We start from the raw sequence: 27,952 nt of genomic DNA, 5'->3' as shown, positions 1-27,952 counted from the left end.
AGTTGGTGATTCTGGTTGTGTGTGTGTGTGTGTGTGTGATCGCTGGAACCAATTTGCTTGATGAATGTGCAACGCTCAAATAGGACGTGATAATATCAAACGGGCTTGGACTAAAACACCCTCTGTATATACGTCGTGCGTGTTAATGATTAATCTTGTGCTGTTGATGGTGATGATGCCACTCCTCTTTCACGGTCTTGAAGCGATCATTGGCATGTGATCACCGATGAAACGGTTGACTAACAGTCTGTGAGCCAGTGTTAGCCATATACACACTTTCACATATGCAGACAGTCGGCTTACCCAGGGTCAGAATGAATTCGAACTGGTAAAGCTCAATTTCAACAGTGATACTTTGGGAGGCTTGCTGGTCTTGTAAAGGCAGAGATGCAGATGGGCGCGTGACAGACGAAAGGCTTAATGGCAACGTTTAAGTTCTGAAGTAGCTTGCCCCACTTTTCTCCATCCAAACCCCCTTCACCAAGACAATGATGGCCTGGAAGATATCAAAATGTCTTCTTCAAGTACATTCATTCCCTCCATATATCACCCCGAACAGAGATAGATAAATACAAATATATAAATATACAATATATACAAAAGTAACGCTTTTGATTTTTTTTTGTCTTTCTTTTTCTTCTCTTCTACTATTTATACATTGCTACAATACGCAACCAACACTTTTGTCTTGCCGAAGAAAACTGAGAGAAGTCGCAATGTCGCTGAGTCAGTGGAAGGAAAAAAGTCGAAAAGAAACCAGAAGGCCAAGTCTAAAACCATCTTCTCATCAAGAACCATCCTTCCTCCTGCTTGTGCCAGGCACAAAAGAAACTCTCGCAACAACAATAGAAGAGGTTGCCGATATCTGCAGCAGCCGCTCCAAATGCTCAATCTAGTTTTCGTCTTTTTTTTTCTGGTATTTTCCGAAAAAGCACCCCGACCAATCCGAAACAGAAATGAACGCCCCGAAACATGCTGCGAGCTCATGGATAGGAAACGCAAAATTTGCGACCAATCACAATGCATAAGAAGAAAATTATTTCGTTCACCCTGGCTCTGCTCCCAGAACAAAAACGTCAAAAACACCCATCGTCTCCTGCCCCATCTTCACATTAACGCCCAGACCCCTTCCCAAGTTTCCCAAAGATAGAACCGATCCCAAAATGGTGAAATGCAAAGGCCTGCCTCGAGGAATATAGAACCCGCTGACAGGGCGTCTCAATGGCATCGTGTAGACGAGAATACAGCTTTCCTCGTTGTCAACACTTCCTCGCCAACCGATCGTGCTCGACCGGGATCCATCAGGCCAGGCCATGAACGACATTTTCGCCAAGATAAAAGAATTCTTTTTAACCACTTTTCCTCAACCTACCCCCTCGCTGAAAGAAGACCCCATAACAAATAAAGCCGAGAACTGAATAGCACCTGGCGATGCCGAAAAGAACACTGCTGAAAGATGGAGTGAATACCATGTTCGAAAAATGCAGCGTCAAGCAACCGTACCATCAAGTGATCATGTTGACTTTTCGAGTTGACACTTTTGATGGCTGCAACCTGCCAGAAATTTCGGAACGCTGAAAAATAGACAGAAGACCCCTTCCAAAGTGCTGTTGTGACAAGTATCAAACAACCAAAACGCCTTGCTCAGGGGCACCTGGTGCTCAGATCTAGATGACAACGTGAGGCTGTGTCTTCTGATCGAGATCCTTGGCCGCCTGAAGGTGCTCGGTCAGAACGAGAGGGAACGCCCGATGGCTCGGCCATGGCTTGGGGACAGACGTGTCCAACAAGAGCTTGTCATAAAAGCCAAGAAGGGTCTTGAGCCCGGCAGTCGCGGGAATTGAGCTGGAGGCATCCTCAAAAGCCAAGTTTCTGAACTCCTCATATACTTTGGCGTTGAAATTGCTAAGGAGAAACTCTGACCAGAAGCGGTAGAGGTTCTGCATCTCCTCTGGAACCTCACCGGCCTGAGCCCCTTGGCGGCGTTCGAGAGCAGTCTTGCGGATTTCGTGATATGGTTGACGCTCATGCTTCTCAGGTTGAGTCTCCTGGATCCACACAATGGTAGGCTCAGAGCCGTCCTGGGTGTTACCGTTGGCAACATAACCCGCGACAGCAGCAGCAGTCTCTTCGCTATCCTTGGCACCCAGGACAATGACAAGATTATCAACATGGGAGTCTGAGAACTTAGTCATGCTCTCCAGAGACACAGGCTCCTCTGGGGGGGCAAACGCAGGAACACCAGCGGAAAGCTGGGAATCATGGGGGTAGTGATGATAACCGTTCACCGCACCATTGCCGTTGACAGCGAACTCGTTGTGAGCTCTGGGCATAAATTCAGGCTGGTACATGTGTCCGTCAGGGTACTGAGAGTAGCCCATCATAGGCGGAGCCATGGCGCCAAAGGAGGCATAAGGGTTTTGACTGTTCATGACCCGGAAATTGGCAGGCCCAGCATGCCTGGAAGCAGGCTCACGTTGGTCTTCAGGCAGAATGAAAGTAGCCCTTCTGGCGTCGCCAGACCGGAGCCTCTCAATATTGTCATCACCAACGACGAACTCGACATTCTCCAGGTGCAAGCAAGCGTAGCGCAGGACGTTGAGGTCTGTAGTCAGCTGCTGCACACGGGGGAAGTTGGCAATGGCCTCAAGGCGCACAAATCCCTGCCCATCCATCATCTTGCGCAAGAAGTAGTCTTTGCACAAGTTGTCGAGGGAAAAGTAGAACTCTACCTGGTTCTTGATCATAGCCTCAGGGCCATACGGGTACATGACAGGCGGGTAGACTGGGGCCTGGAAATCATGTACGGGATTGGCCGACTTGGGAGGATAACCGGCGCTCATGTGGTTGCCACGAGGGCTATGTTGGTTCGCCCCGTTCCATTTGCCGCGGCCCCTGCCCTGGTTGGGGAAAGTTTGGGGAAACTGGCCATTGAACGGCGGGGGGCTCTGGGCAGAGTGTGCTTGACGAGAGTGCGAGTGGCCATGGAACCCGTTCTGTGTGGGATAATGTCCGTTGACCTGGAAGCCTGCAGACCCGGTGGCATGAGCGCCAGCACCATTGTGGCCGCCACGGCCCCGATAGCCACCGCGACCGCGCTCTGGGCGGTTCTCGCGAACAGGGTAATGGTGTCCATTGACATTGCCCTGAGCACCGTCCTTGGGGTGGAAGCCGTTGACCCGTTCCTGGGGAAAAGGACGAACTGGGGTTGATCCACCCTCAGTACTCAGCTGGCCGTTCTCAGTGCGGATGTCCTTGGTATATCTTCTGGATGACTGCAGGAGCGAATTAGTGCCTGGAAGGGCAAAGCACAAGTAGATTCGAGGTAAACTTACAGATTGGGTCTTCTCACGAGGTTGTTCATTACTAGCGGAAGCAGCAGGCTTCTGCTGGTCCTGAGTACTGGCATCAGCGGAGCCACGCTTGGTAGGTGAGGCGGTCTGGTTCTGCCCAACGGAGCGAGCTGGCAGACTGCCCTCACGGGGCCGAGCGGTGGCACGAGGACCAGGAGCACCTCCGGCTGGGACAGCCTTCTCGGCAGCAGGACCAGCGGCAGTAGGTGATGTAGCGGAACCATTGAGGTTGCCCCGCATGGAACCAGACTCACGACCACCGCGAGCCCCACCGCGGGGTTTCGAGCTGCGAGGAGTAGGCAGCTGTGTCTCAAAAACGACAGAGTGGCTGATCTCGAGCTTCTTCCAGTCCTTCTTCTTGGGAGCCGCCTCATCTTGGCCCTCCTTTGCTGAGTTCTCAGTCTTCTCAACTGACTTGCGAGTGGGTTGCTGCTCCTTGACGGCAGCAGCAGTGGCCTTAGGTTCCGGCCAGGCAGAAGCATCAGCGACCGATGGCAACGTCACCGAAGTCTTCTCCTCCTTGTCGTTGGCACGAGCACCTCGGGGGGCGTTTCTGCGGGGGGCCTGTTCAGCAGCCCGGGAATCTGGTTGCTTCTTGTGGGCAGCTTTGTCTCCATTAACATCGTTCACCACAGGCTGAGCCTCAGCAGCCTCAGAAATCTTGGTTTCGGCAGCATCAGCCGTTGAGGCAGTCTGAGTCTTGGACTGGAGTCCCTCGGCACGCTTCAACCAAGGATTGACAGAAGGAATGGCGGCTTCTGTGTACACAGGCTTCTCGGCCTGCTTCTCGGCAGCCTCCTCTTGCTGCTCGGCCTCCTTATCCTGACCCCGCGACTTCTTGCCCTTGCGTCCCTTCTTGTTCTCTCCATTGTCATTCCTCCTGGATGTCCTGCTGGCTGACCTCGAGCTTCTCGCATCTGACTGCTGCTGTGAGTTGACGTTGGCGCTCCCCTGCTCCTTCTTCTCCTCGATGTCGGCTGTCGGCACAACCGTGGATGTTGGGGTAGTCTGCGAGGCAGTATCGGCAGAGACCTTGGCTGTCCCATTCTCGGAATCTGGCTGGATGCTCTGCTCGGCGTCCAGGGCAATGTTGGAGGTGACAGAAGGGGCAGTCACAGACGAGTTGCCAGTTGATACATCGTCCTTGACATTGGAGTCAACTGTTGATGGCGCGGGGCTCGACGCCACCTGTGTGTTAAGTTGTGTAGGAGCTGGGCCCCGAGCGGCCTGGGCATAGGAAAAGGCCGCTGAAGACATGTTGATTGGTGATGATCGGGGTGGGCCTGTCTCAATCAAGTGAGATGTCGGAATGATCCCGACTGCGCAACAGCAGCGACAGCAAGCTGTTCTCCTGCCGTACTTTGGTCAATTAAGACTGGCCAACCGACAATATGTGCGGTTATCCAGTAAAATGACCCTTCTTTCTGTCGACTTGCGGTGACGGTGACGAGGGAAAGGGAGAGAGGCAAGCTCAAGCTCTTGACGGAGGTCAAATATGGACCAGTCCGGGTGCTCTAACGGTGACAGCTACTCCAAGGTTCCCAAGGAGATAGGTCACAAATGAACAGGCCGGTCGGCTTGTCAAGTGAATAAAGTTTGCGAGTACAGAATTTTTTTTTATATTTTTTTTTTTTTTTTTTTTACCTGGCTCGGTCGAAGCAACGCTAGCGGCGTCGAGAAAATCGGACGGCGGGGTATGCAGCGATGTGTCTCTTGAGGGAAGGGAGACGGTTAACGAAGCAGACGCCGGAGATCGAGTGCCGGATGGGAAGGAGGTGGGGGTATATGCCACCGACAATGTGCTGGATTGACGATGTTGTGCTTGGTGTGCAATCAGGGCCGGGTGAGGTGCTTTTCGCAGGTGGTTGTTGTTGGTGAAAATGCCGAACAAACTTTTGGATCCGCGGAGGACCGAAGACAAAAGCCCTAATAACCAACTCGACTCTGGGATTGGGGTTAGGTTACGTGCACCAGGGCTTGAGGAGGGTGTCCGGAATAAAGTACGGGTCGTAGGGGGGAGGGAAAAAAAGAAAAAAGGTGCCAAGGGGAAACAAGAGAGTCGTGCTTCGCCTGGTAAAAGGTTAGAGAAGATTTGTGTGGGAATAAATTTTTTCGGGTCCCAGACTGCCGCAAAAAAAAAAAGTGGTGGAGATGGCTGAGCTTAGAGCAGGTACTTACCTCAAGGTTGTTTTGAGTGGGCTACAGGTAGGCCCTGGGAGCAGCGGGGTTGCGCGAATATAAGTCGGCGACTACAACAGTGAGTCGGGTGGGAAAGGTGAAGAAAAACTCTGTTGAAATAGGTTCACAGCAACAATCAGCAGTATTATTAGAATTACGCCTGCTCCAGATGCTCCCCCTATCGCTGAAGCTTGCTCCCATCCGAACTGCGATAAGCCCAGTGAGTGAATAGCGGTTTCCAGCACTCTCTTGACTACTTTTCATTGCTCCAGCTCCGGCTTATACACCTGTGGATGGAATGACAGACGGGACACCTGCTAGTTGCTCATCGTCCCACTTTTATCATTGTTGCTTAGTTTCATGTCAGTCATGAGCAGTCACTGACAGTCTGCATCGTCGCTCTGCCTTTTGAGTGGGACCCTGTCTTTTTTCTTTTTCTTGGCTTGTTTGCTTAAAGATTTCCGTCTTTTAGGAATTGTTCTCTTGTCTCTGTGCCCCGGGTGTCTCGTTCTTTATATCAGTATAATTGGCGGTCTCTGGCAATCTATCTATTCATCTTTTCAATCAGACCTCCATTTTGTCAAAAACAGGCATCCCACCGATCCGTCCGATCTGGGGAAGCGGTAACATTTGATGATGCTGGCTCTTGCGAATGAGGGGAACCTGGCCGACTCTGGGTATGCCCCAGTCCTGAGTGAATGCTCTGACTCTTGTCCTTTGAGCAGCGCTTGGGTAAATGTCAGTACATTCATACAGGGCCGTCTGCATTGTACCAAAGTCTTGGTGTCTTCCAGCAGCTCATTATGATCCAATACACATGCGAGCTGCTGGCATGGCCCAACTTGTTTCTTTTTTGCACTTTTATCAGGCAGCACCATCTCGTTCTATGCCGAGGGTTTCAATTGCTAATGGTATATAAAAGTCACTTTGCGGTGGCATCTCTCCTTCCGCTCTGTTTTAGGTGGTAGTTTACCCACAGCGTGGCGGTATATAGCAATGTTGCAATGAGACGTCGTTCTGAGCAAGCTGTGCTCAAAATGACCAAGGGGTTTGTTTTGATCCCGCAAACCAGGCTCAGGGGAAACTGAGCAAGTGACACAACGGAGGGGCAGGTGTCTGTTCCCTCAGTACCAGCTTTTGGTTGCAGCTGGCCGGTTCTTGTTGATCAAATCATGATGGCCAGGAAAATAAGAGTCACAACGGCTTACAGAGACAAGCTGCGCTACTGCACTCACCAACCTGATTAGGAAGGCGGGGTTAAACGGCCAAGACCTACGCTAGACCCTCTCACGACGAACGTCCTTCTGTGTCTGAATTGTATGCTATTGCCTATCACTTCACATTGGACAATCTAGAGGTGGTCGCTTTGTAATCTCCACTGCTACCGCTATCTTGATAAGTCCCGGTGCGGCAGAGCGAACACAAGTTTGGAAGGTTTCATCGCATTCATTGCGTACAGGCTCCCGAGCGGGCAAAGCCATTACTGGCCGGTGCCGTGGAGCTGCGGAGGTGGGCCGAAGCGAGAAGCCAGGCCCAGTCCACTTACAGCCGAAGGACAGGCAACCTGGTATCTAACACGTTTGATAGTATAATATTGTATGGCGTTCCCATTCGGCCTCTTTGAACGACAAAGGCAGAGATGAAAAAGCAGGCTGGGAGCAAAATTGCCTTATCTCCGTGATGGCATGGCTTTCTTCGCATGTGAAAGGCCATCTTCATATTGGTGGGGAGGATTCGCCGCCTCCTGGAAAAGCCACGAATACGTTGACAACTCAAACACACCCGGTTGGTTCTGAGGGAAGCTTTCCTCTTTTGATGGCGACGGTGGAAGCCTTGCGCCACGGTTGTAGTCTCCAAGGATTCAGTGCTGGTCCTTGGCTTCTGACTGCTGCGGTGATGCCTTCGATCTTACAGAAAGCGAGAGATCCCAAAAGAGTCCAGGTTCAAGGTCGGTAAGAAATGGAACACCAAGAACCAGCCAAGCGTCATGTTCTATCGGCTAAACGTGGTGATAATTACGGGTACTCTCTGTCACCTCCCCGCAAACACCGGGCAGCTCCCGCTTATCCACATATCCTGATTACCGAGGCCGCCCTTTATTATCCGTCATCGTCCTCACAAGGTAGGCATGGGAACTGTGTGAGCATCAGGAAAGCGTTTGGTCATGATTAAGCAGGACGTCGCCTCATGCGTAACCGATAACGTCAACAATAATCCAATAATACCATACGTCTATTATTTATACAACCCGAGGATGAGAACCTCAGCAGCAATTAAAAAAATCCAACAACAAGGGGTGTCTGATACATTACATGGCCAACGCTTTTTTCTACCCGGTCATCCAAGTCGCGGCTCTGCGCGCACCAAAACTGCTCACAAGGCGAAGGCCGCTCGATCCCATGGGAAAGTAGCTGACCAGATACCAGATTAGGCAACCAAGTTGAATAAGGCCTGAGAATATCGTGAGGATTGTACTTTGAAGCTGCAGCCGATGTACAAGTCAGTAATGGTGGGCTGTGCAGGCGTCTCAATAGGCGACTTACACCGATCGAAAAGTAAATGGTCAACCCCAAGGAGCCAAAGTAGGCAGCAGTGAAGGGCAGCCTCGGCCTCGAAGTCAAGTGCTGCACGTATTCCCATGGACCCATAACAGCGGCGAAGGAGGAAAGGAAGAGAATAGAGCCCAGTGTCCATCTGTTATTATTGTAAGCAAGATGACCACTATGCATACCAACCCGACATATCCGAAAAGGTCCACTTACAAGATCATGAGTTTACGTGGTCTTGCAAGACTCAGGGCCGGAAAGAGAGCAATAACAAGGACGAAGCAGACTAGCGCAGCAATATTGCAAGCAGCAAATATCAAGAGTCGGTCCCATCGGCTCACTATGCCATTCCAGGTCAGCACACATTATTCAGCACGCGAAGTGATAACAGAACAGAAAAAATACGAGCTCACAAACATGCGCTGAGCGCCTCTGGCCAAGACATGCGCACACAAAGGGGGGTGCACGTATGCCTCGACGCAGGGGTAACGGGGGTTATGGAGGGTGTTGGAAATACACAGCCAACGGGTTGCCCCAATTTGTTGTCCGCCAATACGGAAAAGAAAGACCTGAGTCGACCTACATGCAAACCACCCCTCCTCCTCCTCGCGACGACTGGGTGCTGGTAAGGGAGCCCCGGGGCCCTGGGTTGTTGGAAGTTGAACATAACCCCGGTCACCAAACGGATTTAACGACTGAAGCGACGAGAAGAGACCGGTTTGTCGAGAAGTGTGAACTGGGAGGTCGGTGTCGCGACGCGCCCATCCAAGTGAGTTGATAGAATGGCGGAACGAGGACGAAGCCATGTTTCGTAGCCGTTATCGGATCCCGCTTTCCAAGATTTGTCAAGGTCCTTCTCTTGGGCGACAAGTGGTAGCCGCGGCGCGCGGCAGATGGAAGCAGGACTGTGGACAATCTGACGGAGATAATGTTCCTATGAAGCCGCATGATTAATTCAAGGTTGTCTCGAGACTTGATTTGACAGTCATGCGGCGTGCATACGGGTTGTAACCGATGATCTGAAGCGATGCTCAGATGATTCGTGATAATGGACCGCTCGCCCAAGTGGGTGTGGGTGGGATGGGATGGGATTCTGGAATCTGGATGTTGGACAAGCTGGAGTTGCGCCCGTCGTCGCCGGTTATCGAACTGGGCGCCTCGTTGGTGAGTTATGCGCCACAAAAATATCAAATATTAAACCTCTGGCCGTGAAGCATCTGATTCTCAAATCGTCTGGGGTGTACGTGGGCGTTGCGCGTGGGTACGGGATTAGGTAGACATAGGTAGGGTTTGGTCTGGTTCCCAGATGGAGTGAAGCGTTCATGGGAAGTCGTTGGTGCCAAGGTGGGTCCACTATTTTTTAGTCTCTGGTTGGCCGATCTGGACATTGAAAGTGGTCCGTGACCACTTCAGAGGTTGCATGCAAAGGCTTGCAGGGAGGAGAGATGGGGGGGTCAAAAAGGCTGCATTCTTTTTTTATTCCGTCACCAGCCCAACCTAAGAGCTCCATCCCACCAACCTCCACCCACCCGCCATCATCCGTCGTGACATGTCGGATCGCATCAGCATGACGCTGCATGGGGAGGCGCAGCATAGGCATGAGCTCGTCTACAGGTAGCCTTGTTTGCAGAAACATGATAAATCCTACCTATCTATTTGGCCAACATCGCTACTGAATGCATCAAGCTTGGTTTTCGTTTCTGGGGTGGCAGGTAAGGTAGGCAGCGGAACAAGGTGTTTTTCCTCTCAACGAGCAGACGTTTTGCTTGGTAGAAAAATCGATCCTTTTTGCTTGGCCTGTCACATGCTTCAGAGTACCGGCCAGCCTTTTAACACGCCGACAGTGTATATTATGAAATGTGAGAATCTTCCATGTCCCCATTACTCTGTCGAGTTACTTGAAAGTACCCTCGTACCACACGGGCCGATCCTCTCTCTCTCATGGGTGCTTTTTATGGGTGCGCGGCAGATGCTACTTCGTGTCGTTGATCTCGGCGCCGGTACTTGCGTGCTTCGTGCAGCAGCCACCATGGTTTGGAATTGCGGCATAGACACACCCTACGCATCCAGCTCTCTGGTGTGGGCCCGATGTCTCACTTGGGGGAGTCACACTGATAGCTAGCTATGCTCCGGTCATATTCGGACAAGCTCGGTGAAGTAGGCCGAAGCAAGGTGTCCTGGAAAAGCAGACCTCCCATACAGCTTGGACTCGAAAGTGTGCCCTGTTGTGTCCGCCCTGATCTTGTTTCTCTCCATTTCCAGCACACCAACTTGAACGGCCATCGAGTCAGAAGACGTGCCTGGAAGTTGATCCGCCTTGTGTTTGGCGATCCATGGAAAGGGGGTGTTGTTGTCGTAAGGATATAAGAAAGGCCAAACGATTCTCTATGCACAGTGAACCAACCACCCCGGACTTGTCTCTTCAGTTCGTCCTTGCCCTTCCGAGCCCGCTGCTAACGTTGTTGGCGTTGGCTACCTACTACTCGAAGTAACGTCGCCCAGTTTAGAGCCGTCACTACAGACCAGCTCATATACACGAGAAGAGTATGCATCACGCGAGACTCAACAGCACATCAACAACTCATTCACTCTTGTCTTCCCCGATAGAAACCCACTTCAAGACGTCCGATACAACAGAGTCCGATACCACGGTAGCCACGTGCCCGAACCGAAACCAAACGGCAGGATAATCCCTTTCTTTCTGCCACACGTGGAGACCAGGACTTGGAGGAGACGTTGGAGATCTCGACGCACGCACCCCAGAATCGGTACTTCTCCGTATCTGGCTTAACCTTAACGTCGGCTTACGCAACTAGGCTAGCCCTGCAGAACAGAACCCCCGAAGCCATCACCTTCCCTTCTATTCAGAGCCCGCTGAACAAAGGGACGGCACATCTGTCAACCCTTCGGTCAACGCGCCTAGATTAGAAACATTGGCAAGCCGGAGGGATTCTCTGAGAGCCGGACTGTATATCTTGGAACCCAACCTCTCGAAACGGGGCACGGTTCCTTACAAACGACCTGCTGCTTGAAAAAAATAACGCTCAAGCTAGACTACCGTACCATTTCTGGGCGCGGAGTGACAAACCCCGCCATCTGAGGAACATCTCACACACCACAGCGCTCATAGACACGCAACCAATCAACTCTGGACCATTCGGAGACGAGAAGCGATAGATAGGTATTGTGGCACAAACACACATTGTCATCTCTCGGACTCAACTCGCCTCGGCCGTTGTTCCCTTCGGCTCCTGACAACAGGGAGAGTCTGGGAGCATCCGGGAGTCCGGGTGGTTGCTGAGAGCCCTCATCCGAAGTGGCCAGAGAAAGCATTTTACTCAGGTTGCCAACTGGAAAATACTCAGCCTCAGCCGCTGGATCCGCGTTAATAAACTGGAACCTGCCTCCTCCAACCGCCTCCCTTTGAGTCCCTTCCTGCCTTCTTGGTCATACTAGCAACAGTGATTTAGTGCTACGCACCAATCCACGGCCTCATTCCCGAACCAGATCTTGTTGGCTCTGACCACTGCCACCAACCAGCCCTCAGCTACCTACTACCTAGATCTTCATTCATTCTTCATTCCCGCCACTGGCAGCACGTCGGGAACCAATCCGACGGGGGAGCAACCAGCGCCAGAAGAGCGGTAAACTGATCGCCAGAACCCTGGAACCTCGACCTTCTCGTCCCAGCGCTGAAGAGCCCCACTTCCCCCAACTTTAAACCCCGCCTTTTCCAGCTGTTCGCCGCGCACAACTTAAACTCCGACTTCCTCCCCCGCTCCCGTCGTTGTTACCACCTTTCTCCAACAAACAACCAGAATCATCACAGACGCTCACATCCACTTGTGCCGTCCATCACCAAAGATCGTACCCGGTCTTTTGGCTGCGACTCGTCCATCTTCCTCCCGCCTCCCAAAGGAAAAGCAGCCTCGCTGTCTCGAGTCGACCAATTTTTTTTTGTTGGCTTGCGCTGCCCCCTTTATCACTTCGGCATTGTCCGCCTGTCGCTGTCACTTATTAGCGACCATTTCCACAAAGGGTTAGGCCTCCACCTCCGAACCCCAGACCTTTTTACCCACCCCACGAGTCCACTTCCACCCACACTACTCTCACCCACTCTCGTCAGGGCACTTAAGGTCACGACAATCCACCCCCATCAAGCGGCCTCTCCCGTCGCAGCTACTTTCATCGCACGATCCCGACTTTGCTCTGCATCTCGCTGTCCCGAAACTCACCAAAAAAAAAAAAAAAAAGACTCGGAGCGCCTGCCCGGAACTTGGCGTAAACGACCCGACCGCTCTCGTCTTAGTACAGAGTCTCGGGCATTCCGACCGTCGAGTCATCTTCATCCCTTCAACCGCTCGTTGGCCTCTCTTACCTCACCACGCCACGCCACCCGATGCGAAGTTGACCTTCGACAAATCACGTTAAAGGTATGTAAAAGAATACATCTAATAGGATTTTCCGCTTCGTAGGCTAGGTGGTAGGCCGCGCATTTCCTAGCCTCGCTAGTCTGCCAAAAAGTCTAATCATCTTTCCTCTTTTACCTTACGTACCTGCCGTGTGTATAGTACCACAGCGACGACTGACTTTGAGGCTGTGATAGTCCGCTTTACCGAAACGTCGTCAGCCCACTCGCTGGATTTTCCTTTCTCTCTTTCGCTTCCTGTCAATTTGGAGGCATCACTCTACGCTCAACCGCCATCTTTGACAAGATGTCACACCATAGTTTTCCGATGAATGGCCATGGAGGGAATGGCGGAATCGACCCAAACGACCTTTCCATGGCCGGAAACTTCGGTTCATCCTTCCAGAACAATAACTTTTCTGGCGGCCATACAAACACGAACAATGTGTCGAACGGATTCCTCGGCGATGACGAGCTACTCGACAGTCTCACAAGCCCTAACCCGACAGATCATCAGGGCGGGTTGCATGGCCAAGGGCAAGACTTCGGCATGGACAACATGGGTGGAATGGCTTTCTCCCACGGCGCTTACGGCTCGTCTCATCACGGGTTATCCATCGACAATTACTCGAGCACCCCCGACGGTGATCCTATTCAGAGCCCCTACGTGCACCAACCGTACAATCAGTACCGCCCGATGCAGCACCCACAATCGTATGTCTCGATGCAATCGCCGCTCGCTTACACCCCAGAATTGAACGAGCCGACCGACCTCCCTTTCAAACCAGTACGCCCTCCCATGCCCCAAGTCATGGGACGCAAGCCATCGGCTCCGAGAGCACCCACAGGAGCCACCATGGGTCTCTCGATCGGTTCAGACTCAACCTTTGCCCAACCTATCAGACCAACTGGTCGTGTGGGTCACGAGAAGTCTCATTCCGGACAGTGGATGGGGACTCCTAATAGTTTATCCTCATTTCCCGGATCCGCGTCGGGCTTCTCATCCCCCATCACAGCGGGCATGCACACTCAGATGAGTGAGCTCCTCAAGGGAGGCGCTTCCATGCCAGCCAAACTTGGGTCGCCAGCAGCGTCCACAGCCGAGCAAAAGAAGAAGAAGAGGAGAGAGTCCCACAACATGGTCGAGCGTCGCCGACGAGACAACATCAATGAGAGAATCCAGGATCTCAGCAAACTCGTCCCAACGCATAGGCTTGAGGACGAAAAGGTCCGCAAAGCTCTTCAAAACGGCGGCACTCCCATGTCCCCTGATAGTGGCACTCCCGGCCAAGCCACATCATCGTTGGCCGGTCCTGGTGCTCGTGCTGCGGTCCGCGGTACCGCTGGATCCATCACGACTGGCTTGCCGATGGAAGAGAAAGACAAGGGTCCCAACAAGGGCGATATTCTCAACGGCTCCGTTGCCTGGATGCGGGATCTCATGTGGCTGGTCGAGCTCAAGATTCACCAGGTGGAAGAGCTCTCAAACTCTCTCATGGCTGCGGGCATGAAGCTACCTTTTGAAATCACCGAGGACGAGCAGCGTATGCAGTCAGAGGTCTTGGATATGATGTCCAAAGATCTTGGCATCAAGTTCACCTACTCGCGTACTGACGGCTCTAATCTTCGTGTGCCGGATTTCACCGATTACGCCGGCAAGAAGCTGAGTTCTGGGAATAATGGAACTTCGGATGGCTACATGCCGGTGAGCCCCAGTAATGGCATGGGCGGTCATGACATGCTGGACGCCGACGATTTCCTGGACTACGACGAGGATGATAATGACAATGGGGCTTTCAAATCGGAGGCCGAATACGGCAGGATGGATATGTCGTGATGGCGACACCGAACCATTTCATGATTTCTTACTCCAGACTATCTCCACAGGCTTGTCGAAGGTTTTGTTCACTGCATATGTTTTCTTTGGGAGGGATGGGAGGGAGGAACCAGGAAGGAGGCTTGGCCGGGTTGCTTTATACGGATTCCCTTCAGAGTTTGCATCTGCATCTTGCATTTTCTACTGCGTTTGACAGCTCAAGGCATATTTCACGGTCGTTTCGGCGCAACTCGAGGGGGTTTCAGCTTGGGCTTGGTATACCAGGAAGCAGAGGTTTTATTTGGCCGCGGGGCAGGGAACATATTTGTGTATCCAAGGAAATATCTGGTGTTGTTTGGGTTTTCAGGCGCTATATACCTCTCTCTCTCCATGAGCGGTTCTTTGCTTGCGGGTTTCCCTTTCGCATACACTATTTATCATGATACCTTGAGATTTGTTTTATCTGGGCGGGATCGGACTGGGTCGTTTCTTTTGGAATTATCTACTTATGGGGGTCGGGCTTTCCTTATCTAATTCAGACTCATTTCGAGGATGGATGCTTTTGGTTAAGAGAGAGATGACCATCCCCAGCATGGCATTCAGCGTTTGCTTTTCATCTTTTTCTTTCCATGGCTGGCTCGCTCGCATGGGCAACGAAGGAGGGGGTTGTTGACCACCCTCGTTCTGGAGTTATCAGCGAGAATAGTTGTTACAATAATACTGACAAGTTCACCGTCATGCCTTCACTGTTTACTGTTGTGTGGTTTTGGTGATTCTGGGATTTGACACGTATATCTATCTACAAGATAGCCCCCCGGATGGTGTATCCACGCGCATCCGCACAGTTGGTTAATCATGGTGGAGGGTGTTTTGGTTTGTTAGTTTTGAATCAGACCCCAAAGAGCTAATCACCAGTGACGAACAGTAAGCAAGTACTCGCTCATAGCCGTCAACAAATTCCAGACATCCTTCCTCTTCATCTCCTCCTGCAGAGCGATTCTCTCGAGCGCCGACCTCCCGTTGAAGTACTTGAGGAACATGGGCCAGGCGTCGGCCACCCTCTCCTCCCACTCTTGCTGCTGCTGTTGACCAACACCACCACCAATGTGAGGTTTACCTCCTATATTACTACTCCTTCCACCACCAGAACTAGCCATACTCTTAGTAACACTCCCGGTCTTCTGCTGCTGCTGACCATCCCTCGCCCTCCTGGCAGCTTTCGCCTCTGCCGCCCGCTCCTTGAACCGTTTCCCTATCGCGCTGAGGTATAAACTTTCCTTTCCGGTGGCTTTCTTCGCATCGAGGATGATGTAAGGGGTCATGGCCTCCAGATGACGGGCGTGGTTGACGCTTGGGTGGGAGGTGGCCATGGGAACGGGTTTGCGGGCGTGGAGCATGGATCTCTCTGCTAGATCGTGGGCTGCTCGCGAGGCGATGCGGGAGAGGCGGGCTTTTTCGGCGATTTCTTCTGCTCGTGTGGTGGTTCCCCCGCCGCCACCAGAGTTTTGGCTGGAGGAGAGGGAGGGGGAGGAGGGGGAGGTTTGGGAGCGGAGGAAGAGGGATTTTAGGTCGAGGTTGGAGGTGGAGGTTATTACGGGGGATTGGTGGCCGAGTTGATGATGACTGCCCGCGAGGGCGTGGCGGCGGTGATGTTTCCGAGGGGAGGTAGGGGAGGGGGAGGTGGTGGACCAGGCGGCTTTTTGGACGTTGGTTAGGGATTGGGAGTGGGATAGAGGGAGGGGGAGGTCGGTGAAGGTTACTGAGGGGGCGATGGGGTTGTTGGGCGAGGGACTTGAGGGGTTGTTGTCGTCGTTGAGCAGGGGGAGGAAGCCGGAGAGGGAGGGGTCGCTTAGGGCTGCTGCTGTGGGAGAGATGATGGTGGCTGCGTCGTCGCTTTCTATGCTGTTTGCGTCACGGCCCATGGCTTGGGCTTTCTTTTCCTTAGCAATCTGCTCGGCTTCGAGGGCGTGTTCGACTTCGTAGATGATCTCGGGCCAGACGACGACGTAGGCAAAGGTGCAGATTTGGGTTACCCAGCCGCCGCGAATTAGCCAGGCGAGCATGGCCATGTAAGTTGGACGGTGAGCCTTACTCGGGCAGTGCAGCTTATATGGACGGGGGGCAACGCTCAGCTCGGCGAGGAAGCTGGGAAGGGCCGGCACGAGAGGGAACTGGCGGGCCCAATGGGCGGCTGCTTGGGGTAGCTTGCGCATGTCACAGTTCGGGCTCACGATGTACATGTCTCGTGCGTGTAGTGGCGGGATGGCGATGGCTCGGCGCCAAAAGATGAAGTGATGGGCGAACTTGCGAACCTGTGTTGGCGACAGAACATTACTAGATTGCTGGCCAATTTGGTAGAACGACAAAGTTGGCTTGCAATGCCTCACAAACTCAATCATGGCCGAAGTTGACTCGTCCGGGTCGTCTTGTAGCTCAGTGATGATACGTTTCTCATCCACCAGAAGCAATAGAGCAAAGTTCTTGTCCAAGAACCCAGGTTCTTCCGCCGCATCGTCACTCATCAGCGTATTGGCAGTACTTAACCACAAGCCTGGCTGACTTGCCTCTCCATTGTCTGGGAGGTCAGAGACGTGGAATGGGACAGGAATCTGGACCGAATGGGTCACCATCCCCTCGGTTGTGCACAGTTGTAAAGCAGCAATTCTGTTCTGGGATACGGCTTCGTAGAGATCGCGCATAGACGCTGCCAGCGATGAAGTCGACAAGATCTCATCCCACAGCAAGCTCATTTTTCTTCCTGAATCTCGAAATTAGCCAGCCGTAGCCATCTCGTTTCAAAACTGGGCTACCTACTCTCCTCGCGACCTTTATCCTTCAGAGTTAGGATCTTTTTGGATTCTTTCCACACAAAGTCGCTGCGTTCCTGGCAGTACTTGTATGCTTTGTTGATCTTCTTGATGATGTTGGTGTACATGATGTCGACCAAGTCCTTGGCCTCATGCTTCTTGGGTCTAAGAAAGAAGACCAAGTTGAACATCGTCATAGAAGCCTTCTTTTCCTTTTCTGCTTTCTCTTTGCCCTCAGCATCTCCGGCACCCAATGGCTCTCCATCTCTTGCCACCCTATCACCACTCCTGAAGCCTGTGTCGGTCTCGGTGGGTAGTGCGTCGTCCTCTTTGGCACCCGGTCCAGACTCGGCTTGGTGTTGCTCCTGTTCCTGCTTCTTTTTCCTCTTCTTCTTCTGCCACATGCCGTTTTCAGGCACATAGATGGGGTATGAGACACAGTAAATATTGTCCAGAGATACCTGAAAGAGCCTCTTGTGGTATGCCCTGTTTGGTGTCAATAGGTTCTCAAGGTCTTTGGTCGGGTAGCCGGCCACATATTCCCAGGGTACTAGTTGTGTACCGCTCTCAGTGAAGATGTGGTCATCATAATTCCATGGTGCCATTTCGGCGCCATGCATCACAGAGGAGGCGCCTGCCTCTGGCCAACCATATCTGTCATCGTCGTCGTCCAAATCTTCTTCTCCTTCGACAACTTCTGGTACCCCTGCTGGGAGGACTTTTCGTCTTGGATAGTGGAAAACTAGTCGAGGGCCGTCTCTGGAGCGGTTGATGACCAGTGCAACTCCCATAAAGTTGTCCTGGCTAGGGAGAACAGGGGCAGCCATGATGGCCACGGTATGGGGTGAAAGCAATTATTCCAGAACAAGCATGCAAGAGGTGAGATCTCGAAGAAGTTGGCAATGCAAGGCTGGTGTGGTGACCTGGGTTCACAACTGCCTATGAGTCGCAGCTGGTAACTCACGTTAGGACTTACTTGGCACAGCAAGGTCGCCCTGGGGCGAATGTGTCCAAGGGACGGGATGGGACCGGGGCGCAGCACATCAGCGGACCCCAATCGGCGAGCGGAGCAGCGGTTGGCAGGACGGATGCGGAGGGCCGGCTGGTGCAATCGGATGGATGTTTGGACATAAAACGGCGTCTTCTGGGGCACGCACCACAGGGGCTCAGGCACTTGTGGCAGGGCGGCAACCAAATGCCGAACGAAAGGAACCATGTGGCGTCACCTCGCAACGCTCGGGCCACTTCACATGGAATTCAAAGACAAACACTGCCAAGAGGACTACCATGGATGCGCCAAAAAGGAAAGAGGGGATCTCCCGGTACGCCCGTGACAGTAAAGGATGGGGCGAGCGTGTGGCGATGGATCCCGCTGCAAAAGGGCCATCCTAAAACAGAAGGGCATCGTGTGAGAGGAAACCCAATCCCAAACATCATCTTTTTTCCCTTAAACTGTAGAAATAACAAAACATCCTAGATTGTTAAACTGGGCAGCAAGGCCCTCACCGACATCTCCTGCAAAGCCACTCGCTCTTCCTGGACCCTTCGCTTGATCACCGCTGTTTCTGGGCCACAACAAGTAAATAAATCGCCATCCCAGGTTGTTGTTCCACACCGCACACTCTGAAAGTAACAATCCCTCCAGGGCTGCCCCACCGTCCCATCGGGTGTACCCTCCCTCTAGGTCTCGCCTCTTCTTCGACTCTCCTTTTCCTGCTGCTCCTCGAGAGTTTTATCTGCTAGTCGAAGTCGATCTCTGTATTCGCCTACCCCCCTCGATTTTGTTGAGTTGTTGGCGTGCCCCCACACTCACAGACAGGACGATTTAATAATTGCAATTGTCCTGACCATTTCCACGCCCTGCGACCCCGCGCTCCTTTAAATAACGAATTCGATTGCCCCTGAAAACCGACCGTCTCCCTCTTTCAACATTTCACAAGCTCCGCGCAACATACAGATTCGAAAAAGATTGAACCAATGGCTGTGGGCGGTGAGAACGGTGTTTTCCCCAACGGCGGCGGTAACCAGTCGAACGGGGCTGGCGACCATCACATCCGCCGAATTCCGCTTTCCTACGACGGTGCCAACTCCGAAGAATCAGCCCTTGAACTCGTCCTCACGATCCGCCCAGACTGGGCCGATACTGCGGTCAACAAGGTCGAGTTTGTGCGCTTCACAGATGGCATCACCAATACCCTGCTGAAGGCGGTCAACAAGCGCCCAGGGCTCTCCAAGGAAGAGGTGGACAGCGAGGCTATTCTGCTACGTGCCTACGGTAACGGCACCGATGTTATTATCGACCGGTTCCGTGAGACGCAGAACCATGAGCTGCTGATGAGACATGGACTGGCCCCAGAGCTGCTTGCGCGCTTCGAGAACGGGATGATGTACCGCTTCATCCAGGGATCACCCACTCAGTCCGAAGACCTGCGCAAGCCCGTCATTTACAAGGCTGTAGCGCAACGTCTGGCTCAGTGGCATGCTGTGGTTCCCTGTATCAAGGCTCCCACGGGACACAGCCGCAAGAACTCGAGAGCAGATGGGCCTATGACGCTGGACAGCAACCTCGGGGATGCCGAGTTTCAGAATGTTATCGACAATGTTGCCCCAGGAAAGCCGCCCCCGAATGTGTGGACTGTGATGCAGAAGTGGATCTTTGCTCTGCCTACAGATACGGAGGCGCAAAGGGCTCGTCAAGCCGAGTTGCAAAAGGAGCTTACATGGCTGGTCTCGCAGCTGAGCCAGCGGCCCGGCCTGGGTGTGAACGGGGTAAGTTGACCTGAGATTCCATCTTGATACAGTTGCTAACCTGTGATCCTTTGCAGTTGGTCTTTGCGCACTGCGACTTGCTCAGCGGCAACGTTATCGTTCTCCCCAAAACCTCACAGGGTGTAACAAACGGTGACAAGGCTACCGAAAATGTCACCTTCATCGATTACGAATATGCTACCCCTTCCCCCGCAGCCTTTGACATCGCCAACCACTTTGCTGAATGGGGCGGCTTCGACTGCGACTTCAGTGTTCTTCCCACTCTGGCTCAGAGACGCCAGTTCATTGACGAATACATCCGCGCCTACTTTACTTACCGGGAAGAGAAGAAGCCCGGTGCTGTTGCTAGTGTTGACCAGAAGGCCGAGGTGGAACAGCTACTCACAGAGGTTGACCACTTCCGCGGCGCCCCAGGGTTTTACTGGGGCATCTGGGCTCTTATCCAGGCCGAGATTTCCACCATTGACTTTGATTATGCCTCGTACGCCGAGATCAGGCTCGGAGAGTACTATGCCTGGAAGGACGAGGTGACAGGCACAAGACAAAAAGACGGAAAAGAAGCGCCCCTCAGAGAAAGGAGATGGGCTCAGGAGGAGTAAAAAAAACTGTGTTGTCATTGTTGTTCCTCTGGGCGGTGCTCGGTAGAATTTCGGTGTCGTTTTCTGCATTGCATACAGCCATTTTTCTCAAGAAAAGGGTGGCGGGCGGCGGGCGTGTTAGGAGTCATGATTGGCTTTTGAACTTTGGTTCTTGATTAGAGCGTTGGTTTTTCTATGTTATTTTTGCATGGGGGCGTGGGAAAACTTTTGGGGCGAACATTCAACATGGGCTCGGGATATGCTTTTTTCTTCCTTCACGACGGACGATTTGATGGACAAGGGGGATGGGGACGGGGGCTTTTTTTTTATACCTACGGGTCACTTAGAGGAGGGGTCTATTGGGGCTGAGGGAAAAGATTGAGATATCCAGAGTTACAGTGGGAGATGTGGTGAGCATAAACAATCAGAATATAATAACTTTTCAACATTTTTTGGTGTCCGCTGAATCTCAGTCTTTTGAAATATCATGGCACGACACGTGGAAAAATGAAATGTTAGAGCACATTGATTTTTTGCTAGATTTAACTCCGTATAACCGCTATCCCATTTCCGTTCGGTTCTTGTCCCGAATATGTTGAAAAAACCACTGAGAGTCCGCCTTGTAATTGCGCCGAATTTTGCGATGCGATGTGTTGAACGACATGCCCCCCTCATAAGAAAAATACGCTGCTTTCCTGATCACAGGCCTTACACCGGGGCAGTTCCCTTCCAGTACTTGGTCGGCACAAACGGCATCTTGGTCACCACCGCCTTCCTTGGCCGGCCACGCACCAAAATGTCAACCTCGGTGCCAGCCTTGTGGAAACCATCCTTGATGTATCCCATGGCGATGTTCTTGCCCAGGCTCGGGCTAGGGCACCCACTCGTCACAGTCCCCAAGCTAATCGCCTCCTTGCCATCCTCACTGCGGGAGACAATCTCGGCCCCTTCTCGCGCGGGCGCACCCTCGACAAGCAGACCGATCCGGCGACGATGGACACCCGCGCCCCCTTTGCTCCTGGGGACGAGCTGCTTGGCGATGACATCAGCGCCGTAGTAACCCGCGTTCTCCGACCTCCTCTCCTTGGGAATAATCCAGCTCAACCCAGCCTCAACAGGAGTAATGGAGTCGTTGAGGTCATGCCCGTACAGACACATGCCCGCCTCCAACCGCAAGCTATCTCTCGCGCCCAACCCAGCAAGCTGGATCTCCTCCGGCCCAGCAGCGAGGAAGGCCTCGGTAACACCCACCGTCTCAAGAGGGGGGATCGAAATCTCGAAACCATCCTCACCGGTATAACCTCCCCTGCTGATCAAAAGCGGGCTGCTCACCTTCCCACCCCCATACTTCACCTTGGCGTACAAACTCCCCCCAAAAAGCAGCTTCTTCAAATCCACCCCCTCTTCTGCCAAAACCCCCTGCAAAATCTCCTCCGCCTTTGGCCCCTGAACAGCAACCAACCCCCACCCATCCAGCTGCTCCTCCCTAACCTTCAACCCCTCATGCCCCATCTCGGTATTCCATTTCGCCATCTCCCGATCAATATAGTTGTTGTCCTTCCCCCTGCACCCAGCATTGGTCACAACATAAAACTTGTCCTCGGCCAGCTTGGTGATGATGGTGTCGTCCGAAATTCCACCTTTTCCATCCAGCGTCATGAGCGCCGAGAGGGTCGACTTGTGGGTCTCGAGATTCTTGCAGTCGCTGGGGGTTATCCGCTCTAGGAAAGCGGCGGCGCCCGGGCCGAGGATGAGACGTTGGACCATGTGGGAGACGTCGAAGAAGGAGGCGTGGGAGCGGGTGAAGAGGTGGGATTGGGCGACGCCGAGGGAGGAGTATTGGACTGGCATGTGGAAGCCGCCGAAGGGGACCATTTTGCCGCCGTGGGAGAGGTGGAGGTCGTAGAGGGGGGTTTTTTGGAGCTCAGTTTGGGGGGTCGTGGAGGAGGAGGCATGGCGTGTTTGTTGTGTGAGAGAAGGTGTGAAAGATGCTGCTGGGCGGGAGAGGATGTTTTGTGGCTGATGTTGCTGATGTTGCGACTGAGGTTGGAATCTCTGTGACAGCAAAGCAACTGAGCTAGTGTGCCGCTTCGCGGTGTGGGGGTGACTGCGGACAGCAGTCCGGAGTGCTCGTGAGAGCGCAGTTGATCTGGTAGACTGCATCGTGGCCGATTGAGCTGGAATTTGACCCAGCGGTTACCTATTTTGGCGCAAGAGAATCGAACAGGAGGCTGAGAGAAAGAAAGTTGGGCTGGTTGTAGTTTGAGGTGACCTCATTGCTCTTAGCTCATCATTCCCGGCTTTGGCCGTTTCTCGGCCCGGAATTCGACCCACCCTTGGACGCAACGCTGCGAACGCGGACCCGAACGGTTGGACTTGGTTCAAGTATAAACAGTCATGTTGATGTCTTCTCCGCTGAAATGACAACATACTGTAAGTGTCTTATGGTGAGAAGAATGAGACACTCAAGAATCTCATTGAAAAGGGATATTCAGTCCCAAAACAGGGCAACTGATGTGCATTCTATGGCCTCCTATTTTCTTTATACTTGAATTACACCACAACAAGCTCATTCCTCCCCACCAATCTTTCCACCCGTCTGTTGCTTCCAGGCATTGGCCATGGCAAGCAAGTTGGACAAGCTCCTGGTCTGTTGGTCGTCCGCAGGGAAGATGTAGTCGACATACTCCTCCCACGTATCGTCCTCCAGCTTTCTTTTTTTCTTCGTCTTCCTCGGCATCTGTTTGTTCACCTTTTTGACGTCCTCTGGCGAGCCGTGCGTCTTCTCGAATGCCAACCACGCGTTGAGCAGCGACACCCGCTCGGCCTTGAGCTCTCTCTCCTTCATGCTCTTGTGAGCACGCTCAAAGATCTTGCGAGCCCTCTCCTTGGCCTCCTCGCTCACCGGGCGCTCCTCGTCCTCGTCCGCTTCTGGGATGTTAATCTCGAACTGGGCGTAGCTGATCCAGACCTTGGGGTGGTCGGCCTTGGTAAGGAGGCGCTCGTACAGCTCGCGAGTCCTCTCGTACTCGCCCTCTTCTTCCTCGAAATCAATGTAGGCTTTCCACACCACTTCCGGCATGTCCAGGACTGGCTGACTGATGGCGAGCTCGAAGATGGCGCGGGTCCGTTCCAGGTCGTCAAGGCCACGTTCAATCTCGGCCCACTTGATCCATGTTTGGCAGTTGGCGGGATTGTACATGACATGCTTCTCATACAGGGTCCGGCACCTCTCGAACTCGTACAGCTTTTGCTCGAGGAGGATGTATTCTTTGAAGAGCTTGTCCTTGGGACACATCCCAATGGCCCGTCCCAGGGTCTTTCGGGCAGTGGTAAGCTGTCCCTGCCGGATCTCAAAGTGAGCTTTGGCCACCCAGATTTTGGCAAAGGTGAACTTCTTGTGGGGGATCAATCCTAGACAGGTGTCGTAAATTTGCCGGGCACGTTCGATATCCTTGGCTTCCCTCTCCTCCCATATCGCGTAGAAGAGGAACAGAAAGATGTATCGCCTCCAGTGGCGCTTCTCCTGAGTGGGAGGCACTTGAGCAATTGCCCTTTCGTAAACCTCACGGACACGATCTGCATTGCCTCCGCTCTCTTCCAACCTTGCAAAGTCAAACCAGACATCGTAGTTCTTGGGGTTCTCCTTCACTTGCTCCTCATAAAGCCTCCTCCTCTTTGTGATGATGACGTCCTCCACTCCCTCTCGGTCACCAAACTGCTTTTCGAAAGTGGTGTACTGAGCATGAAGAATCATGGATTTGGACCTTGGAAGGTTGTCAAGACCGAATCTGTAGATAGCCCGCGCCCGTTCATATTCGCCCAAGCGTGCCTCGTATCTGGCAAAAGCAATGAATATCTTTTCGTCAACCGCATCATCGCCCAGCAGCTCAGCAATGGTCTGTATTGCCGTCTGAAAGACTTCGCGTACCAGATCGGTCGTTCCGTGTTCCTCCTCAAATTTGGCCCATTTCAGCCATGTCCTCGGTTCTGGGTGCACCGCGGTGAAGGCGCGAAAAATCTCCCTCGCCCTGTCATATTCGCCATATCGCTTCTCGAGACGGATGTAGGCCGCCCACGCGTTCTCATCTGGGTGCCATTGCATCCACCGGTCGAATACCTGACGGGTCCCGGGGATATCACCCAGCATCTCCATGACATAAAGATACTTGTACCACAGAGACGACACGCGAGGCAGCCGGGTGACGGCGCGGTCGAGGAGGTTGCGCGCATGGTTGATATTACGGCTCTTTATCTCGGCCTCGATGTATCGAATCCAAAGCTGAGTGTTGTTGGGGTGAACATCGAGGGCGCGCTCAAAGACAGACCGGGCGCGCGCAAGCTCTTTCTGCTCGAGCTCCCACTGGGCATACTGAAGCCAGTTTGCCAATCGAACGCGGTTTCGGCGAACGTAATCTTCATACTCGCGACGTTTCCGACCTTGGTACTCCTTCAACTCTTCGAGATCCTCAAAGCGCTGTGTTGGCTTCTGGAGGGCGACCTCTTGCCTATCGACGGCCTCGCGAAGCAACTGCTCGGCGGAAATCTGCACAGGCGCGGCGGCCTTGTTCTTGACCCTTGGTGGGCCACGTGACGTCTCCATCTTGATGAGGTTTCTCGATTGATGTGATTGATGTGATTCTCTGTTCGAGAGGCGACGGGGGGTGTTTGTGGGATTTTTGGGGGATGATGGACGGTGAGGACGGGAAGTTCAAGAACTGTTTACGCTACAATTCCTTGCCCATGTCGCACGGCGATGTGGGGCACTTTTTTAAGCCTTGACCAAGCCGCGCCTCCCAAACCGACTCTGGCGACAGGCTTGCAGTATTAAGTTCAACAGCCTTCCTGTTCTTTGTAATTCACTTTGCCATCGACATTCTCTCGACAGCACGCAACAATCCAGACCGAGTTATCCACGCGCGCATCAAAACAATGTCCAGCTACGCGGACGAACTCCTCGATGATTTCGGGGACGACTTTGGCGAGGAACAGGGCAACGATGACGACTTCTTCACAGACGAAGGACTCGCGAATGGCGCGCAGGTCGATACAGACATGGTAGAAGCACGCAACGAGGGCGATGGGAATGAGGACGCAGACATGATCGATGAAGAAGCTGCCGCAGCCGCTGAAGATGAAGCCGAAGCCAAGGGCAAGATCGAAAAGATGAACCTGGGCGCTGTCCGTGACGTTCGCACTGTCGCAGGTCTCATGAAGACGTTGAAGCCTGTTCTCGAGGTTAGTACCCATACCCGCTTGTGCCCCAACAGTGGAAAGTGTTTACATCTCTATCTTGGAACAATAGCCCTGACAGTTTGTCTCGAACGTTGCAGAAAATCGCACATTACGAAAAGCAGCCAGCACAGTCGGTCGACAGCGTGGGAAATGTCGAAGACCATCCCGAGTACCACCTGTTGACCCAGTCAAACAGCCTATCAACTCAGATCGACAATGAGATCGCGCTGGTACACAAGTTCATCAGGGACCACTACTCGGTCCGGTTTCCAGAGCTCGAGACGCTCATCACCAACCCGTTGGAATACGCAAAGGTGGTTGCTTGCCTTGGAAATGGGCCGATGGACTCGGATAGTATCAAGGGGCTTCTAGAGTCAACGAACAACATTTTAGGGGTCTCCCTCAAGAAGGTTCTCGACGGGCCCTCACTGATGATTGTCACAGTGGAGGCGACTACATCCAAGGGACAGGCGATGCCTGAAGAAGAGTTACAACGAGTTGTGCAGGCCTGCGAGATGGTCATCTCGCTCGATGAAGCCAAGAAGACGCTGACCCAGTACGTGCAATCACGCATGAACATCTTCGCGCCAAATTTGACAGCTCTCATCGGCTCTCTCACTGCCGCACAACTTCTCAACCAAGCGGGTGGTCTCACCGGTCTCTCGAAAGCCCCAGCCTGCAACTTACCAGCCTGGGGTTCCAAGAAACAAAACAGCTCGGCCCTTGCCACGAACGTGGGCATCCGCCAGCAAGGCTTCATCTTCCAGGCACCCATCATCCGCGAGGTTCCCAGCGACCTCAAGAAACAAGCCATGAAGATGTTCGCCAACAAGATCGTCATGTGCGCCCGTACCGACTGCTTCCACCAGTTTCGCGACGGCTCCGAAGGCGAGCGTCTCCGAGACGAGTGCCTCGACCGTCTGGACAAACTCCAAGCCAAGCCCAATGCTAAAGGCGCCCGTGCCCTGCCAGCGCCAGACGACAAGCCCAGCAGGAAACGCGGTGGTCGCCGCGCCCGCAAAGCAAAGGAGGCGACCGCCATGACAGAGCTACGCAAGGCCCAAAACCGCGTCGCCTTTGGTAAGGAAGAAAAAGAAGTTGGCTACGGCGTAGGAGACAGCACCAAAGGCTTGGGTATGATTGGTCAGCGAGACGATGGACGTCTCCGGGTCGCTCAGATTGACCAGCGCACGAGGGCAAAGCTCAGCGCGAAGAGCAAAGGGTGGGGAGGGACGACTTCGATTGGGGGTGCGTCGTCCTCGCTCAGGAGTTTGACTGGTGGCGGGGCGGGGAATATCAGTCTGGCGAGCAAAGGGCTGCGGACCTCGGGCGTCGGGACGAGTTTGGGGGGTGGCGCGACGGCGGGGACGGTTTCGTCGCTTGCGTTTACGCCTATGCAGGGGTTGGAGCTTGTTGACCCGAAGGCGATGGCGGAGAGCAGGAAGAGAAAGGCGGAGGAGGAGGATAGGTGGTTTAAGGGGGGGACGTTTACGCAGATTGGCGGGGGGAGTGGGGGTGGAGGGGGTGGGAGTGGTGTTTTTAAGAAGCCTGCGTTGCCGCCTGCTAAGAGGGTTGATACGGGGTCTACAAAGCCTTGATTTGGGTTTGTGAGGGTGGGTGGTGTGTTGGACTGTGTTGAGCTGGTGAAGAGGGAAGGGGTGGATAGAGGAGTTGGAGCAATCGGTATTTAGTAATTGGAGTAGTGTATGTGTACAATAACAGATTTGGTGGTTTTTGTGATGTAATTTATGGTCAAGTAACGTTTCAACTGGGGAGTGCACTTTGGGAAAAGAGGTCAACTACGCTTGCGTTTAGAATCATTTTGCTCCTTAAATGACTTCAGTCATTGCAACGCTCACGATTCAAAGTCGGGTAGCTAGGCCGACACCTGTAGTGTTTGAAGCAGACTGGGAGGTATGGACGCATCCGTTATGAGTAACCTTGGAGCCATCTAGATCTCTTCCATGTTCGAGACACGGAAGAGGTTTGCAAGCTAGGTGTCATCTCAGTTGTTGTCAACTAGGCTCAAATAACCATGATGTTGCCACAAGAATGGGTGGGGAATAGGGGACATAGTAACATCGAGGAGAGGATAGATAGAACACTTTTTTCTTTACAACTATCACGCTCATTTCGGGGGGTTGTTGATGCTAAGGAGTATTCCTTGATGAATTCCTCCAGCTATATTTGACTTGCTGAATATCTACTTGTACAAAGAGGACTCGTTACTTCTCAAAATATAGCAGACCGAGAAAGATATAT

At 53.0% G+C, this 27,952-nt stretch overlaps 9 protein-coding genes across 9 annotated transcripts; 3 read left to right on the top strand and 6 right to left on the bottom strand.

The window, feature by feature from the left end:
- Nucleotides 1-1,667: 1,667 nt before the first annotated feature.
- QC763_113700 (uncharacterized protein) lies at nucleotides 1,668-4,610 on the bottom strand (the record flags this gene model as incomplete). The annotated part of the gene is made up of 2 exons (XM_062907955.1): nucleotides 1,668-3,275; nucleotides 3,336-4,610. 2 exons carry the CDS (start codon nucleotides 4,608-4,610, stop codon nucleotides 1,668-1,670), a joined length of 2,883 nt encoding a protein of 960 aa, XP_062770919.1.
- A 704-nt stretch (nucleotides 4,611-5,314) lies between these two features.
- QC763_0015660 (uncharacterized protein) lies at nucleotides 5,315-5,732 on the bottom strand (the record flags this gene model as incomplete). Its single annotated transcript, XM_062905306.1, has 3 exons — nucleotides 5,315-5,423; nucleotides 5,532-5,565; nucleotides 5,690-5,732. The coding sequence occupies 3 exons, from the start codon at nucleotides 5,730-5,732 to the stop codon at nucleotides 5,315-5,317; spliced, it is 186 nt and encodes a 61-aa protein (XP_062770918.1).
- A 1,957-nt stretch (nucleotides 5,733-7,689) lies between these two features.
- On the bottom strand, nucleotides 7,690-9,861 carry SFT2 (Protein transport protein sft2). Its single transcript, XM_062907956.1, has 6 exons — nucleotides 9,726-9,861; nucleotides 9,080-9,650; nucleotides 8,661-9,011; nucleotides 8,294-8,417; nucleotides 8,075-8,225; nucleotides 7,690-8,013 (listed from the first exon to the last, which is right to left on the bottom strand). Exons 3-6 carry the CDS (start codon nucleotides 8,881-8,883, stop codon nucleotides 7,861-7,863), a joined length of 651 nt encoding a protein of 216 aa, XP_062770917.1. The 5' UTR covers nucleotides 8,884-9,011; nucleotides 9,080-9,650; nucleotides 9,726-9,861; the 3' UTR covers nucleotides 7,690-7,860.
- A 2,931-nt stretch (nucleotides 9,862-12,792) lies between these two features.
- On the top strand, nucleotides 12,793-14,322 carry QC763_113720 (uncharacterized protein; the record flags this gene model as incomplete). The annotated part of the gene is made up of 1 exon (XM_062907957.1): nucleotides 12,793-14,322. The coding sequence occupies one exon, from the start codon at nucleotides 12,793-12,795 to the stop codon at nucleotides 14,320-14,322; it is 1,530 nt and encodes a 509-aa protein (XP_062770916.1).
- Nucleotides 14,323-15,049: 727 nt separating this feature from the next.
- Nucleotides 15,050-18,250, bottom strand: npr3 (Nitrogen permease regulator 3). The gene is made up of 2 exons (XM_062907958.1): nucleotides 17,116-18,250; nucleotides 15,050-17,059 (listed from the first exon to the last, which is right to left on the bottom strand). The coding sequence occupies exons 1-2, from the start codon at nucleotides 17,933-17,935 to the stop codon at nucleotides 15,210-15,212; spliced, it is 2,670 nt and encodes an 889-aa protein (XP_062770915.1). The 5' UTR covers nucleotides 17,936-18,250; the 3' UTR covers nucleotides 15,050-15,209.
- A 168-nt stretch (nucleotides 18,251-18,418) lies between these two features.
- On the top strand, nucleotides 18,419-20,827 carry QC763_113740 (uncharacterized protein). Its single transcript, XM_062907959.1, has 2 exons — nucleotides 18,419-19,877; nucleotides 19,934-20,827. Exons 1-2 carry the CDS (start codon nucleotides 19,086-19,088, stop codon nucleotides 20,474-20,476), a joined length of 1,335 nt encoding a protein of 444 aa, XP_062770914.1. The 5' UTR covers nucleotides 18,419-19,085; the 3' UTR covers nucleotides 20,477-20,827.
- Nucleotides 20,828-21,163: 336 nt separating this feature from the next.
- Nucleotides 21,164-22,618, bottom strand: GCV1 (Aminomethyltransferase, mitochondrial; the record flags this gene model as incomplete). The annotated part of the gene is made up of 1 exon (XM_062907960.1): nucleotides 21,164-22,618. The coding sequence occupies one exon, from the start codon at nucleotides 22,616-22,618 to the stop codon at nucleotides 21,164-21,166; it is 1,455 nt and encodes a 484-aa protein (XP_062770913.1).
- A 289-nt stretch (nucleotides 22,619-22,907) lies between these two features.
- On the bottom strand, nucleotides 22,908-25,058 carry CLF1 (NineTeen Complex (NTC) component; the record flags this gene model as incomplete). Its single annotated transcript, XM_062907961.1, has 1 exon — nucleotides 22,908-25,058. The coding sequence occupies one exon, from the start codon at nucleotides 25,056-25,058 to the stop codon at nucleotides 23,025-23,027; it is 2,034 nt and encodes a 677-aa protein (XP_062770912.1). The 3' UTR covers nucleotides 22,908-23,024.
- A 243-nt stretch (nucleotides 25,059-25,301) lies between these two features.
- Nucleotides 25,302-27,462, top strand: PRP31 (U4/U6-U5 snRNP complex subunit prp31). Its single transcript, XM_062907962.1, has 2 exons — nucleotides 25,302-25,693; nucleotides 25,789-27,462. Exons 1-2 carry the CDS (start codon nucleotides 25,388-25,390, stop codon nucleotides 27,286-27,288), a joined length of 1,806 nt encoding a protein of 601 aa, XP_062770911.1. The 5' UTR covers nucleotides 25,302-25,387; the 3' UTR covers nucleotides 27,289-27,462.
- Nucleotides 27,463-27,952: the final 490 nt, after the last annotated feature.

The sequence above is a fragment of the Podospora pseudopauciseta genome, chromosome 1 (assembly GCF_035222475.1).
Source record: "Podospora pseudopauciseta strain CBS 411.78 chromosome 1, whole genome shotgun sequence".
NCBI lineage: Eukaryota > Fungi > Ascomycota > Sordariomycetes > Sordariales > Podosporaceae > Podospora > Podospora pseudopauciseta.
Note: the sequence above shows the minus strand (reverse complement) of the source record. Positions and strands in the feature narration are given on the sequence as shown.